Source organism: Phoxinus phoxinus (assembly GCF_949152265.1).
Source record: "Phoxinus phoxinus genome assembly, chromosome: 8".
Classification (NCBI taxonomy): domain Eukaryota; kingdom Metazoa; phylum Chordata; class Actinopteri; order Cypriniformes; family Leuciscidae; genus Phoxinus; species Phoxinus phoxinus.
Genome location: NC_136883.1, coordinates 26,957,020 through 26,975,071, shown reverse-complemented (window position 1 = coordinate 26,975,071; position 18,052 = coordinate 26,957,020). Strand labels below are relative to the sequence as shown.

Sequence of the window (18,052 nt, the reverse complement as noted above, 5' to 3'; positions counted from 1 at the left end):
CAAAGTAATACCAAAGTACTTTTTTTGTACTTTAGTATATGCAGCCAGGCGGAGGGTGCCAGAACATGTCAAGCGAGGCACACAGAGTGGTAAAATTGTATTAATTTATAGTGACCAGAGAGTATAGAGTACCAGGCATTTTATGGTGCAGTATATAATAAAATACACTATATTAAATCTAAATATTACAATGATTAAATACAATGCAATGTATAATATAATATTAAATATGCTAATATAATACGCTATTTCAACACAATACTTTCTAAAAAAAGGATTACCTATGTTTTTACCTACATCTTTGTTCTAAATGTCTTTTTCTGCACCAGCTCTAAATATTGAGGAGCAACTCTGGAGTCTGGACAGGAAAAAAAATTCAGGTAAGAGAGAAATAGCGAACAAATGAGTAATGACGCTGTGGCTCAGTTTCTTGGGATTGCGAAGTGGAATCCAGGAGGCATTTAATGCAACACACAGGAATGTGACCTCTCAGCTACACATAAACACGGCTGAGTAAACAGGTCATTAAGAAAATAAAGCTACTTTCTTCATTATGTCAGGCACAGGAGCGAGGGATTAATGGCCGTGGAGTAGGAGCAGTAGCAGACACCGTTCACACAAGCCTAAAAATAACACCCAGAGACATCTAGAGAATCTCTCACCCTGGACATGTTTAATGGCCATTGTTTCTGCTGCATTAAGTCATGTGGGCTAAAGTGGCTCCAAAATGTCTCCTCTGCAATTAGGAGACTATGGATGCCACGAGCAACAACTTGGTCTGTAGCCCAAGTCCAAAGCAACTGGGAAAAATGCTTTTCTAAACACACATTTATCACATAACCAATTAAAGAATACTGGCACATTCTGAGTGTTGTTATTGTTAACTAAAACTATAATTAAAACTATTAAAAATATATATTTTGCATTGAAATACCAAAAAATTGCTGTGCAGAAATAACCATAAATGAGTCGCACCAGATAGCCCAGCCCATTCTATAGGTCCTCATGAATATTAAAGATAATTTTGGTGCCACTAGTGGTTCAGCAATTACACACTTCGCCTTTAACTTCCATAATTTTTAAATGTCATCTCCTCACATCCCAAAGATAAATACTTATAATAACAGCCCTGACATACAATATGCCTCTCATTATAACTGCTTTCTAATTACAAATAAAAGTGCATCTGCAGTTGCCCAGCTTAATCTAATTTCAATAAGTGATACCAAAAATACACGGCCAGCGAATGCAAGTGCCACAAACACATGCCCACGTTCTCCTACACGCATGCACTGCCTGTAAAACTCAAGAGGGAGGTGATGGTCACCAACAACAGGGCGTACGTTGACGGCTGGAAATGCCACTGGCACAATCTCAATTTTTTAAAAAGGCATACGGCGACAGCTGTGTCATTATTTGGGCACTTCAGGACACAATCACCACGTGCCCATCAGCCCTACAGCCAACACACCCCGCCACCAGAGCCATTCGGTAGGTGGTACAACAGCTGTGTCGCCCCCAGACACTTTATTTGGTACAGAACTAAATGTTCAGTGAGCAGATTCAGAATTAGAACGTGTGTCTGTTATTTTTCCTATCACGTGGCGAATGGATGTCAGTAGGGTAGGGTATGATGGCTCAGAGGGGAATGCCTGTCACTAATGCAAAAATCTGCGGATTGGTACGGTCTCTGAAATGCAAGAGAATGCAAAAACAGGGTTTAATTGGAAGAGATTAATGCAAAATTGAGATGACAGAAGCTTGTGTTTGTGAAGCATACGGCCGATGTGTACGCTCCGTCGATCAAATGTGGAAAAATTACGGTTACAGCAGAGAACCTGGCAAAGTTTAATTGCTGGCAGCACAAGAATTCACACATCCGTATGCGTAAGGCTATAAATTAGTTACCGAGTTCATTGTTTGAAGATGTGCTGTGAAGGTTAACTTTCACTCTGTCTGACAATCAGACCGTATTTGCCTTGTTAAGCAAACAGGACCCTGTGGCATTTCAATGAGGATTGGGTGAGGATGATATTTTGTTCCCTGGCGCGCAGTGCTGTCCGTCTCGTATTCTATTAGCACCATGACACGCCAAATTATCTCCCATTGATTCAGTCGAAACGCAGAAGAATAAACAATCTTGGATGCTTGTATAGATTGATGGCTTGTGTATTTTGTGAGTCTTAAAAGTTGACAGAGGCCCTGACATGTGCCATCTGTATCGCCGTGGCAAGATGGAGAGATGCTGCTAACAGTCTAGCTTGTGTGACGCTTGGACAGTATGATAGCTGGCAAAATGAGAGGTGGGGATCAGCCCGTCCATGTGGGTCCAAAGGAGCGTAAAATTGCGCCCAGCAAAGCGTGCAGGATATGACAGCCAGGACATGAAATTCTAATGAAAACCAAATCTAAAGCAATGCATATTTTCAGGAAACCCACCTACACAATCCAAACTTTGCAGATGGGCTTGCTCAAACCAGATAATTACGTGTGCCTCTGGGTTTAAAGGGAAAGAGAGTGAGGTAAATCACAAAAAAAATATTCTACACTGTAAAAACATGCGTTTAATATGTGTTTTTAGGAATTGTGTGTGTGTGTGTGTGTGTGTGTGTGTGTGTGTGTGTGTGTGTGTGTGTGTGTGTGTGTGTGTGTGTGTGTGTGTGTGTGTGTGTGTGTGTGTGTGTGTGTGTGTGTGTGTGTGTGTGTGTGTGTGTAATAATTACTCTAAAATCTTCTCAAACTAACTGATGAAATTCAAATACGTAAATATCTGAAATACGAAGTTCGATTTGAATTGAATTGAGTTGAATTTCGATTTCGATTTTGGCTCCCAACGATCACCACCGCTGCACTGCTGCACCGCTGAACACTCACCCGGTTTGTGAAATTGCATCTTGGAGAAAGTTTTAAAATGATTGATTTGATTTTTATAATCTCTGTGGATTAATTTAGGCTACTCATACAATCTACTTGCTAAAGTGAATCAATGCTTGCGGGGGAATTTCCCGCATTATGAGTTGTAGACCTGCGGTAATTATTAAAATACTTATTGAAGTATTATCGGATATATTACAGTATTTATTTTAAAAATATATATATATGTTCAAATTTAGATTTTTTTAAAGAATTGTTGCACAATACTATACACAGCACCATAGAATACAATACTATGCACAGTTTTATTAAAATCGAAATGCACTAGGAATTACATATAACATAAAAAAAGTACATCCAAGTCCAATCTTGAAGCAAATCACTACTACGTTAACCCAGCATTGAAAAGTCTGTGTATATATTTCACAATAAAAATAACAATAAAAAGCTTCCTTTTAATAGGAAAATTTGCTTCCTGAACTAGATCTGTGTGAAGTTCGGACAATTTTAATTTGCACTTCATCAGTGATGTCTGATTCATCAAGAGAATGCAAAGGATTCTTTGTTCTTGTCACTTGTTTACCCGTCGAGGAAAAAAACTTTCTGAAGTATGCAGAGTCCTTACTTTAATACTTTTAGTAAAGTACATCCATTCTACTTTATTTCAAGGTCTAATGAGGTCTTCACAGCGCTGTCAACCCATTCAAAAGTTCTGATTATAAAGCCTTCGCAGAAACTAATCTGTGCCTCTAGGGACTTTCTGTGACTCGACTGAAGACAGAAAGAGACAGATGCACAGAGAAAGAAGAAGTACACGAGAGAACCGCACCATGCTGCGTGTGCATGTGGGTGACAGGTTAAGAGGATGAGGGCCAATTCGCCTGACACCCAACTACAGAAATACACATTCAAAACGGTGTCCCTTTCAACCATCCACAACAACAGAAGCCTTTCCCTGAAATAGTTCCGCAAAGCCGCTTAAACACTGAGATTTCTGATACGCTAATCAACAATCGCTCCATGCCGCATCAGCATCATGCCAGTTTTTATAGAGGAGAAGAAAAGGTTTCTCGGGATAGAGGATTTGTCTTCTTTTCTTAGAAATGCTTCAAAGGAGGTTGGGTCTTTATGAGAGAGAAGCTTAGCAGTGTAGGGTGTTTCATTCCCTCCAATTATGTCCCTGAAACATTTATTTTCCTTTTCGCTCCTAATGTATTTGCATACATCGATAAACACAACATGCATTTGCACTTTTGAATTCTATACAACCAGGACCTTAACCAAATTGTAGGATTGTCAAAGTCAAAATGATTGAGATGGCCAATCAAATCAAAGAAGTCGGGCTTTATTGTTTACAGTAGCCAAACATGAATTCCAGCACAAAACTTCAGTTTTAACGGTGAAAATATTTGTACTGTTTTACTATAAAAGTGTTAAACGACAGACAGAAATATCCAATGATGCAAACTGTGAAAATGTACATGTTTAAGAAAAAATTTAACATGTAGAGCCGTTTTTGGCATATAAGGCATACATGTTAACAATACGTTTTAATATTCTTCTTTATTTTTCTTTATATCAGTTTAAATCCTTAATTTAATTCCTTTATTCCTTAATTGGTTATGGTTATGGCATTGTATTCAACATGTGACTGAACAGTAGGCCAAATGTAAGGTGAAGATTGTTTTTAAAGTCCCCCTGTGGTGAAAATCAAGCTTTTAATGTTGTTTATGGTGTTTTTACGTTTTATGCTTTAAGACAAACCATGTACAAATTTAACACCAATGCTGAATATTTTCTCCTTAAAACGGCAGTGAACCAAAGACAGTCTCAAAATCGCGGTTTGAAATCGCTGGTGTTTTTGACGTCACAAACTACCCTGGTAGTCAATCACGTAAACGTGTGATCGTCAACGAGTGGATCTCTGAGCTGGTGTGAGTGAGTGAAGGCAGGGCTAATTTGCATATTCATAGAACCGCATATACTAATCAGGCAAGGCATGAAGATTTTTTTTTTCAAGCAAAAAACGGTTAAATATGTAATTTTTGTCATCAAAGATGAGTTTTAAGGGATAACATTATTGACTACAGGGGGACTAAGAGGCGTTAAGAATAATCATTTCAAAATGTGGGTCTAAATAGAGTACACTTGACTTGCCATGCTGAATGAATACCGCTAAAGAGGCAACTAAATTTGCTCTAGTAAGTTGTACTCGCACACACACTATTCCGTTCCACCATGAAGAAAAAAGAACTCAAGAATGAGGCATTGATTGCATTTACAGCAAGGCAGTTGAACTTTAGCCCTCAGAAGAAGAGCCAGCCTTGAAAAAAAGCACATTCTTCTTACTCAACAGCTCCATCAAATACAATAAACCCAAAGGTCTATCTTACATTAACTCTAACAAAGGCCATCAAGTCAGCAGCGCTGAACACTTGTTGATCTTCTTCTAAACAAATACATTGTTTAATCTACTTTAGAACTTTGGCAAACAAACTCACGTTGTTTTTTGTGTAGCAGGCAGTTTCCCTTCAGAATTGCTGGCACTATATCGCCATCTATAAGGCGGGAGTGAGAACTGAGGGTGTTGAGAGTGGGGGTTGAGAGTGGGGGTTGGGAGGGGAGATTGCAAGGCAGAGATTGATTTGCCCTCTCTCAGATGTGGCACTTAGCTGGGGCGATCTGCTGTGAATCATGGCAAATTAAAGAAAACAGAGTGAGCAACACTTAGGAAAAGAGAGGGAAAGAGAGTCCCGAGGAACCTGATGTCCCTTCACATCTCTGCCAGTTACCTAAGTCCTGTCTGAGACATGGCTCTAGAGAAGGGAGGAAAGGTGTTAGTCACAGCCCAGCTGAGGTTCAGGCTCTCCTGCAGGCATGTGAAAGCCATATAGGGAAGAGATCAATGCAAAAGAGGAAAATAAAGGATTACAGTCAAGGTAGGGTTTAGTGGGCTGATTTGATCTTCTGTAATCATTGCAAAAAAACAACAACGTGCCAAGATGAAGCAGATCAAAGCGCTCAATATTGCCGTCCAATTAGATTATGTGGGGAGGAAAAGCAATCTATCATTTTAGATGAGGATGACTTTTATTAAATAGAGTTTTAAGGGTTTATGGGGATGTGTAAAATGGCATATTCTCAAAATCGACTACTCAGTCGGCCTAACGACTAGTCAATGCCTAAATGAGTAGTTGATTAATCGTTCTTAAAGAAAAACTGAATAATTAGACTGGCTTCGGGCTCACCTGAACCCAATTGCAGTTTTACTTTACTTTAGAAACTAGTTTAGCTAGATGAATTACAATCGAATGGAACCGAAAGAAGGGGTCTCTCATGATTTTAAAAGTTAGATTATTTTTAACTTGACAAGCCGTGGCCTATACAAAAATGGTGGTGGGGTGCAAAAACATTGCAAAGTGCAACAAATGACCAGAGTTGTGGTGCTTTAAAGGTGATGAATTTGAAGACAACCTTTCTGAGAGGGTTTTACAGAAAAAAAATATTTACTACGAAAATATCCATGACTTCTAAGGCTTCATTTTCATAACTTTTCATATTTTCAACAAAAACGTACGGATTTTTCTTGACTATGAGATCCACATTTATGATTATGTGCATGAAATATGAAAGACAGAAAGATCAGAACAGCGGTGGTCAGGACTGCAGGGCACATCCTGTCTGCTTATCACAAATCAGATCTCTGTCTTCCATTTATCTCTGTTCCTGTCATCAATCATACCCAACAACATGCATCTCTCTCAAAAAAATACGCACACACTGGAGAACACCTCTGTTACGCTGCCATTATTCCTACCATTAGTATTCTCTGGTTCCCCTTTAATACACAAGAAATTGTGCAGCATAAGCATCTAGAGATAAACACGTATCGTGTTTACCGTGACATTCGGCTGTTCTCGCTGTGAAATCTGTGTACGTGTGCATGTCTCTGATACAAATCCTCATATTGCTTCCAGCTCCACAGGTCACCGTGCACAACAAACACACAGAGTTAGGCAAACGCCACGTGAATACCATTCAATTAATTACTTCTTCAAACTAGTGAGATCCAGTGTCACAGATAGAGCCGTCCGTGTTTACAGCACAAGTCAATGCAATTATATTTGGATTGGTAATGCAGACTAGGCCGTATGGGTGGTTTTAGATAGTCTGAAAGAAAGGTTTCCAGCAGTAATTGCCTATTAATCAATATGCAAATACAGGAATACTATATAAAATGTTCCACTTCTCTCTGAGGGAAGAGGCGGTCCAGGGAGACTTTGCAGGCCTGGCATGCTACACGCTGTTTGAAAAGTGGATTAGAAGATCCAGGCTTTTGAGGATCTCCGCACAATTATCTGTCTGATGGTGGGATGATCTATGCAAACAGAGAGAAGATAGACTGAGAAAGAGGAAAAGAAGGGCACTTGGGATGGATAGAACATGGTAAAATGAGAGGACTGACAATGTGAGATCTCTTTCTGCAAAATCAACGCGTGGGGATTCTAATGCAACACTTGCACTCAAAAATGGAGCAAACTAGAGCACAAATGAGCTTTCGTTTTCCCCTGTCACTGTCTTCAAATCAGTTACATTCATATAATGAGTTGGAATTGCTGGTACGGTCTTGGTTAAAATGAGCAAGCAGCTCTGGAACATACTGTCTTTTATCTTCACCTTTGCTTACATCTCAAAAAGGGATAGTTCAGGCAAAACATTTTATTATTTCATCATTTACTCAACACAAAAAGTGAAACTTATACTGGACACTTTATGCCGTAAAATTCAAGTAAACAGGGAAAGGTGTGCTCAAGCCCCAAAATCATAATACGATAAATAGCAACAATACCTAAATCAACAATAAAATAAACCAAACTACATGTGTTAAATTACATCTCAGGTAAATTTTAATCGATTCGATGGTTATTAAAAAGTCATCCTCCGCCGTAGCTATCAAAGGAAAAATGGCAGCGAAAGATGACATTTGACCATGAGATGCACATGAACCAATGACATTTGATGGACATCTGATATCACTGATATCAAACCTGGCATGTGACATGTAACTGCCATATTTGATTGCGGAGATGCAAAAACAGTTTGAAATGCTACAAAATGGCCAGAGAGGTGTTACATTTGAAGACATATATTATCTAAGAAACATTTAAAGTGGGGGAAAAATGCTCACACAAAGAAGAAAGGAAAGGAAAGGAAAGGAAAGGAAAGGAAAGGAAAGGAAAGGAAAGGAAAGGAAAGGAAAGGAAAGGAAAGTCTGTTAACCACAATCACATGTAGAAAGAGATGAAGAAATTGGTTCAAAATGATTGTGTGTATTTATCTTTGTATTTACGAATATCTTCAAAGCATTTACAGCCTAAGTAGTTAGTGAATTTATCGTCAAAAAAGTCTCTACAAACAAATAATTATTGACCTGTCTCTGAACAAATCTTTCTGCTTTGATATCTTTTTCCCATTACGCAAGCCTTTTGACTTAGCGCCTACTCCACAACGTACTGGCTACATAGAAGCCAAACACACAAAATTGTGCCTTAACAATAAATCTCCTACATACTCACACTCTGGGAGCCAAGAGAGATGCTGTAGGTCAGTGGGTCTTGACCTCTGAGACTGTAGACAAGTTCAACATCCGCACCAGGAGCGTTCTGTAATCACCCATTCTTCACCATCAGCTATAACCCACATGCACACACAACATATCTGCCATGAAGGAGTTGCGCAATTAAGACAAAAATCAAACCTAACCTTTGCAGCAAAAGCAGCGACCTTGGTAGAGGATGGGTAGTGAGTACAAAGGAGGGTCGACGCAGGGAGCGATCTATTCAGATCCACTGCAGTGCTAATGACTGGGTGCTCTCATTATCTCCATCATTACCAGACCTTCATTTAGCGTATTGTGCTCAATAGCTAGTGTGCAAATTAATCAAGATTTCTCACTCTGGTAACACAAGCTTCCTCCTAATGGCGCATTTCAAAGATGAAAGTACGAGTCACAGTACAGTCCCTCTGCAAGGTTAAATAGAAACCAGACCTCCCAAATTCTCTCTGTGCTTCAGTACAAGGTCACCTAAGGTCATTGCGAGGACCTGGTTCAAGTTAGTGTTGGCAGTTAGTCCCTGCAGGTGAATGCAGCAACTACACTATTCTGCAAGCCAAAGAAAAACACATTTATCCTTTTTTTTTACATTTTAAAACTATTTATTTAAGTTTTTAGTATTTCGTTTTTTATTTATTTAGACAAAGCTGTAAAGATTTTGCGATTTATTGGTTATCGGCCATAACACCAGCTTATCATTGACATCATTGACCAGTATTTCTATATCGTTGCATCATGGTGTTATTTTAGAATTATTTAAATACTATTATAGTATTCATTAATATTTTGAAAAAGTTTTTATTTTTATATTTTAGGTTTCAAATTTCAAATCAGTTTTAATGATTTTTGTTGTATGGTTTTGCTTTGTTTTGTTTATTAGGGTTTTTGTTTTAGCTTTATTTTAATTTCAGTTTTAGTTTTCTTAATACATCAACAAACTTATTTTAGTTAGTTATCAAGGCAACATTTCAAATTTTTATATTTTTTATATTTTGTTTTAATTAAAATATTTTCATTATCTTAGTTTTAGCTTAAGTTGACAATAACTACTTTGTTGCATCCCTATAATTATTGCAACCTCTACTGAAGAAAGCCAAATTGTTACTGCTTACCAATAGATCTAGATTAAAAATATTTAGTTTTTCGCTGGAACAGGGAAGCAGGGTTTATCTTATTGAATCAAAGGTGCTGTAATGGCATCCCTGACCATTCCTACCTAATGTATTGACCTCCTGGGTGAGGAAACCACGAATCCAATGGAACTGCAACCTAATGCATTTAGAGTAACGCTAATGTAAAGGATCTTAAAAGAGTAAATGGAAAACTCTTACCGGTAAATACTTAAGGTGCTTTGCATTTTGAATTCATCATTAATCGGAAACGCAATCTCGAGTGAAAATCTCAAGCAACAGGGTTTCTACACCTCACCTTGCCATTTGCTGAGGACGGATGCTATATATACACACACACTTGCACTCTGTAGCTGGTGATGAGCACCCTAGACACACAGAGTGGACACAGCTGAAGCTAGCCCTTCTGCATGACTGCCTTTAGGCTTTGCGACTAAAGGGAAAGTGTGATTGTGTGTGTCTGTTTGTGCATTGTGCCCTGGCTGAAGCAATGTGCACCTGTTACCCTTGCAATAAATAGAAATGACACCAGCCTAAAGCAGCGCCTCTTTCTCTCATTAAGACTGATGAATCACCGGAGTAACACATAAGTGTCAGCGAAGTCATCAAACGCGCACCAGCCGTGTCACAGCACAAGGTCGTCAAGGGGAAAAGGGATGCAGATAGCAATTCAAAAGTGTTAAGTGTGGCCTATACAATATTTAAAGCCAATATGTGCATCCTGGAGCGAACAACATTCTCTCAGAACTTTAAATGGCCACACTGACTTATCTATTACCTGAGATATTGGACAGCATGTTCTTTCCCGAAGAATCCTCGCCGCTTATGGATCTTACAGCAAGTGAGGGAAATTATTTTCCCTTCCATTTCTCTTTCTCTTTCCCATTTTCTAAAACCATGCTGGGGGAAACTGGGTAAATAGATAAGTAAATAAAATAAAACACAAAAGCAATGGGGGAGAGAGAGCAAAAGATAAATGTCTGCACCTTACGGGTATCTCACGCTTATTCTGAATCATTGCAGCGGCTCGCGACTGCTTAACGTTTCATTTTGGAAACAGGGATTTATAGAGGGGGAAATTCACAGGCTCCGATACGCAAGGGAAACTTGGCGCCCTACCTGCACGACTATAAATAAGATCCTTCTCACTTGATCACACACGGAGCCGGAGAGGGAAAAAATGGATATTTGCACCGCTGGCCAGGTAGACGGTGAGGGCGAGACGACCATGTAGAAATCATTGTATGAAGCTATGATCTATTTAGAGTGGTTTATCACACAGGGGAGGTAAACAAAGACAACATCTTGCTTACAATGAATTGTTAAAAAGAACGTGCTATAATCTCTACAGACTCCCTGAGGATTCAGAGCATTGAGATGATTCACAGCTATAAAAGTAGCAGCCCAGTGAAGCATCTAAGAAGAGCTGAAATGTGACTAATGCCTAATAAGTATTAATAATAAGTGAACAATGATAGCTTTCTTGAAGTTCTCAAGAATCAAGTGTATTTTTTAATCTGCGCACAACGCCTGGAGTTTCCTGTGCGATAAACAACAGCAAAAGATGCATTTAAATTAAATAGTGAACAATGCATGTACCACATGCTGAGGGTACTAATAAGAAATCCATAATAACTTTTATCTAACACAGAACACGTCCGTCAAATGCATGTTATCTAGGGCCACAGCAGTCACATTTAAGGACTATGAACTGAGAGAGTTTGAGCATTATAATAATTTTCTATGAAAATAAAGGCATTTGATCTGTGAGAGGGGAAAACGCCAACAACCAGGACACCTGTTGTTTATTATCCCGTACAAGAAATTAACTGTTGAGCAGTAGTTACAAATGAGCCATAAGCATTTTAAATGCAAGAGGCCATATCAATGTCTCCTTCACCCCCAACTGGCTATGCCACTGACTACTGTAATGCACATGTAAAGAACAAGACATATTGACTGTCTCTTAGTAGCCTCGGGTGACCTATTGTAACAGCGGTTCTAAATCGCTTTGATTTAGGAAAGAAAAACGTAAGAAATGACGGACTGGAACCAAAAGGAGAGAGTTGGTAGCTAAAGATGGCAGCTGGTTTCTAGCTGATCCAAGCTGGTTAGTTGGTGCAAGCAGGTCATAGCAGCTGGTTAAGCTACAAATGTCCCAATAGACAGCTTGACCACTTGTAGCTGTAGTTTTGTTGCAGATCCAAGATGGTCAACCTGCTTGATCCAGCAAATGACTATCTTAGACAAACTAGAAACCAGCTTCAATGTTTCAAAACACAGCTAGCACCTTAAACTGAATCGATTTACTTCTGTACACGCTCCATTATTTGATTCCAGCTGTTTGAAGTGAACGGGCGGTTCTTTTATTAGTCGGTCTAGTTCGTTTATCAATGTCGATTATTTCATTTCAACTCTTCGATTAAAGCGGGACGCAGTCAATCGCTTATTGTATTTATCTATTAGTCTCGTTTGAAGTGAATAAAGCGGCTCTTTGATTGCAAATCGCTTGTTTTATTTCTTTGATTGCCATTCGTTGTTTATTTAGTTTAAATTCGATTATAGAGGGACAGTAAATATTATATTCATCTATTAGTCTCGTTTGAAGTGAATAAAGCGGCACTTTGATGGTTAATCGCTTGTTATTAGTTTGATTGTCATTCTTTGATCTTGTTTATTTGGTTCGCATTCTCTCAGAAGTAAACGGAATCTTACCGTGGATAGTTTATTTGTTCGTTGATGGTTTGTTAGTTTTACTGATCTCAAATGACTAGATAGGGACTGTTTAGTCTTGAATCGTTTATTTGTTCGCTCATTTACTGACTTTGCTGTCTTTTGTGAATGGAGAAGGGCTCCGTGAGTCAGCCCGTCGTGTGAATGTCTCCTGATGAAGGGAGCCAAAGGAGCGCTCAACTTCAGAGCTGAGCGGAATATAGATGCGATCTGAGACTGAGTTTGCTCGTGATTTGCACCCATCTGATCCCAGTGCATTTGACTTATTCACACGAACGGACTTGACTAAACGTCTGATGTCCACGTTCTATGCACTAGAGACATCGCTACTATGATAAATTATTAGAAATAAAGAATAACATTCATTACACTGATCTCTATTCCTTTTTGTCGTGGCATTCAGCTATCTCAGTGCAACTCCTTCTGCTCAACGAGTTGTAAATACGTGCAATGCGCTCACAAAATAATTGCACAATTTTAACTACACTAAATTAATGCAACAACAAAAAAAAACTGAGAAGCAGCTCAAGCAATGTTCCTGAACATTACGGAATGAAACCCCTCGCGCCTACCTGGCAAACGAGGAATGCGATGAAAATGCGGGTTCCGAACTCCATGGTCTCAGATCAGTGGGAATAATGTTCAAAACAAGATGCTGGTCGGACCAGCGCTGTTCATAATTCCAGAGTCGCGAGAGTAAAGCCCCTCTGCCTCGAGCTGCCAACTTCCCAAATAGAACTGCAGCCTCGTGAGCAGAGCATTGGAGTCCACCACCAATAGATTTATAGGGGGGGTTTCTTCTTTGACGCTCACATGAACCTGACATGCTAGCATTGATGTTAAAGTAATAGTCTCAGCACCTTTGCATTGCATTCCTTTGATTTTTCACTGATTTCAAACTTTCGGGTTTGAAAGATAATGGATAGTAGTTTAATATAGGGTGATTGCATATTCACTCATTTAATGGAAATGGTATTAGGCTATAATAATAATATAATAATCAGACATCCATAGTTCCGGGGGGCTTGCTGTGCTTTTAAGGTGTAATAGCCTAATAGAGATATTCTCTCAGCTGGTGACATTAAAAGGGGTCACAGGTCTGTTCTGATGGGTTGTGAACAGGAGGTAAGAACCCTATGCAAACAATAAAATGCAATTAAGCATAACCATAGTCAACATAGCTTAAAAAAAAAAAAAATGTGTGTGTATGTGTATGTATGTATATATATATATATATATATATATATATATATATATATATATATATATATATATATATATATATATATATATATATATATATATATATATATATATATATATATATATATATATATATATATATATATATATATATATATATATAGGCTATACAGACTTCAGATGCAAAAGCCTCTAAGTGCCACCTGAAATTTTCTTCTAAAATTAGCATCTTTATCAAGCTTGTATATTTAAGTTTAGTAATTTCACTTTAATGACAATTAATAGATAATTCTTATTGCCATTAAAGTGAAATAACTGAACATAAACATACAAGCTTGATAAAAATCATCATTCTAGAAGAAAATTTCAGATGGCACTTAGAGGCTTTTGCATCTGAAGTCTTCATATAATATTTTAAAAAGCTATAAGGAAGCAATCTCAGTTAGGGACAATCAAACCAGTTTCAGAACCTAGCTATAAGCATAAGTTCTCTGAGGAACTTATGAAATTATATAAAATGATTGACAGCTAAAGGCAAATTCAAATTACAGTGCTGGATCAGCACTTGCCTATAATGTAATTTTTTAAAAACTTCAAATTTTGAGGATGATTTGAAATTGTACTGCATGTAAGGAAATTTTCTTTAGAACAACAAATTCACTAAACTTTTACAACCACATCTACAGAGTTTTGATTTGTTACAACCGAGGTTAAATTGGCATCTGTGTGTCTGGATTTGTCCTTACAATACCACAGCACACTCACTGACTAACTTGATTGACAGCGACACAGCAGCTAGCCTAACCTCCTGTTCTCTTTTGGATTTTGTCATACTCAGCAAAACTCTCTCTGACCTAAAGTTCTACCCGAAACTTTTTTATAAATGATGATTTTTTTTTTCATGGTGAAAATATTATTTTGACTATGGTCCATATCCGACAGAAACACTGTATTTTAGTCACTTGTCATGCCGAGATGTTCTTTTTATTTTTTTATTTTTTTACGGAGTTCAGAAAAGAAAGAATGTCTATTAAAGTCTCAGTAAGTACAGTCTGACACACTGTCCAAAACTGACCGCAGGTAATCTGAACTGAATATCGGATTCACAGTGTTTTCAAAAATCCAAAATGTCACATGGTAAGTCTGAGAAGTTACTCTGAACATAATAAATAGCTAAAATAATCAACAATACTTAGCTCACATGGTCAGCTGGGGTACAAATGACAGAAATATTATAACCTATTAAAGTCATGTGCCACATCCATATGACTACTAGTATTTTATTAAGGATGTAAGGGACCATTTAAAATACTGTATTTACGTTCCTAGTGTGTGGAGGGAAGGGAAGGGGGGGGGGACCAATTGGGTCATGAAACATTGAAGATGTTTGTGTAATTTTTTTTTAATGTATAAATTGTAATCGGAAATTCGTGAACACTTGTGCTGTCTTTCTCAGACAGTGATCAATCACAAATAACATAGCAAGGAGCTCTGATTCAAATGCTTCTTTCTTGTAAGATATACATGAATCTTTAACATTTTTAGTTTGTTTCTGGATATTAGTTTACTAAACTCGTGTCTCATCATTTGTTATTTCCCCTATGTACCATGAAGCATGACGTGGGTTATTGAGTCCTGAGGACCAGTACAAAATGTCCAAAGATCGGTCATAATGACCCATGAATCCCACACTGCACAAACAAATATCATTTGACCAACAGTCACAGGGGTTTCAGGCCAAAACGTTCAAAAAGAAAAGACACATTTATATTTGGAATGGGAATACAGCTGTGCTTCTTTTAGCACTCTTTTGTCACTGTTATTTCAACATGTCTTAGATGCGCGTCAAGCTAACACTTCCTGTTATGAAAGACAGTGAGGCCAGATACTCACAGACAAACACTGAACTGCAGATCATGTATCTCTATAACATCTCAGGCAATTTTAAGACATTTTAGTAAACTATTTCAGCTTTAAATTTATGTTAAAAACACAACAGACTAAATAAAGAGATCGAGAGAAAATTATAAATCAGAAAATACTAAATGTTTCCCATTAGGCCGAAAGGTTACAGTCTCATCAAATCTCTCTCTCCCTGTCATCGCCATTCCCTGCTCCAGTTAAAACTTTGACTGAGTGCAAAAGAACGGAAACTGTTTCATTTTTCGAAGGAAGAGGATGAATCGAGACTAAAAGATAACGAAAGACTCTGTAATGCATTCATATTCTACTCACAACTATGTGCAGCCACATTCAAATGGATAGATTTGTGCATATATCTTTTTGGGGAGTAGTTAAAGGGGGGGGGGGGGGGGGGGTTATGATGCGTACCATCACCTCAGAAGCCATCATCTCTCCCTTCGCACCCTCCCTCTATTCCCTCTCTCTCTCTCTCTCTCTGAAAAATGAGGCTAGAAATTGTTGTGACGTCCTGAGGAATTGCTTTCTCAAGACAATGTTGCAGAATTGTTGCGCTATTTCTCTTTATCGAAGGATCCGGGCTGGAAATAGCATTACGGCTGCTTTGGATTTGTCTAAAACGCATAAGTTAAAAAAGGTGTGCGGAGAGGGGAAGAAAAACGTTCCAGTATCTTGGATTGTCAAGGAGGCGATGAAGAGAGAGCTACCTGCAATATTAAGTGAAAAATGAAAAACTACAAAAAAAAAGAACGATTAAAATGTCAAGACAAGAGCAAACCGTTTAAAGATAACATAGGGTGAATTGCCCTAATGTGGGACATTTTTTGCACTTCAGACTTCTGTGACATATTGCGATGTGTAACCAAAACATTAAATCCACTCCCAATACTTAAAAAAAAACCCCAGTATGTTTCCTAATCAAACCAAAAGAGAAAATTCAGATAACCCATTCATAAGAGAAATTATAGACATATTAGTGCTCTTATAGCAAGTCGTCTGAGACAATCTGCAGCTTTCCTAATGTGGGACAGTTGTGTTCCCAATATGGGACACTGAAAAATCTATGATAAAAGACCAAAAATCACATTGATATATGTAGAATAGTAAAATCTTATTTTATTTTAGATTCTCTCTAAAATCTTAGTTAGTAATTTTCTTGGTTATGGATGGATGAAACATGGATAACTGAACATCATCAGACCGATAATACAATATTATCTTGTTCAGTTTACTTAACAACTTTCCCTTTTTCTCCCTCTCTTTCTGCATCTGACAATCTGTCCCTGTCTTTCTCACCTTTGCCATTGTGATCTGAAATACATTTCATTGAATTAATCAGATGCATAAAATAAAGTGGAATGGCTTTATTGGTTTTCTAATGCGTTTTTAAATTCAGAGCTATTTTTCATTTAAGTCAACTACCTACCTTTTACACACACACACACACACACACACACACACACACACACACACACACACACACACACACACACACACACACACACACACACACACACACACACACACACACACACACACACACACACACACACACACACACACACACACACACACACACACAGAGAGAGAGAGAGAGAGACACAAAAAAAGTAAAAAAGAATACAAAAAATAAACATGACTGTAAAAATCTGCATTACAAGTATTCAAATATTGCATTACAAGACTAAAACAATGTAAATAGCCATGTTTGTCCCACAAATCATGCCCCACCACACATTTTTGACTCATTGAAGTACTGTCCCACATTAGGCTGATCATGCTGTCCCGGATTTGGAAACCACATTTCCTAATGTGGGACACTAGGAAATTTTATAAAAATATAAAATATATAGATTATGCACACAAAGTTCCACTATTTTTTGATGGACAAACATTTCATAAGCATATTAGGCTAAAAAGTAGCAGGATTGCTTTGTTTAAAAAGTATTTAACTCCTTAATATCAAATTTGTTAAAACTCTATGTCATTAACCTTCGGATGGTCTTCACACAAGGTGTCTCCTGTTTGATGATTGCTCCACCCTCAAATATGATTGGACATTTGATAGGTCATGTGATTTTGATAACATGACACCACAGCTTTTTCTAACCCATAGTTTCACTGTCATTCATGTATTTGTGTGGGACCTACAAACACTAGAGCTTAGGTGTCCCACATTAGGCAGTGTCCCACATTAGGGCAATTCACCCTATCTCCTCTTTGAATACTCAAGGAATACTCTCCTGGTTCAATATTCACACACATGAGATGCTACGTCTCTGTAAAAAGTTCAAAATGAAAAAACAAAGACTTTTCCTTATTCTTCCATTTTAGCACCGACCAAATCAACTATTTTGACTGGAATATCTAAAAATGAGTTTGAACTCAAGAGACTTGCACTGATTAAGACATCCGAAACTGTGGTAAATTATAAAAAAAACTTATAAATACACAACATACACACATTTTTATATTGAGTTAACTTTTGCAAATGGCTTTATATATCATTTGTAAATGTTAACATGACTGTGGGGGTGGGGGGGTATGAGACAACTGGAGCTTTTTCACTTTTTGGACT

The 18,052-nt window shown here is 37.9% G+C and overlaps 1 protein-coding gene across 1 annotated transcript in view; it reads right to left on the bottom strand.

Moving 5' to 3' along the window:
• cdh13 (cadherin 13, H-cadherin (heart)) overlaps nt 1–13,105 on the bottom strand; it is a 352,089-nt gene extending 338,984 nt beyond the window's left edge. The window contains exon 1 of the mRNA XM_079621335.1: nt 12,924–13,105. Within this exon, the coding sequence (XP_079477461.1) occupies nt 12,924–12,968 (45 nt within the window). The 5' untranslated portion in view covers nt 12,969–13,105. The remainder of the gene's footprint in view (nt 1–12,923) is intronic.
• Between the last annotated feature and the right edge of the window lie 4,947 nt (nt 13,106–18,052).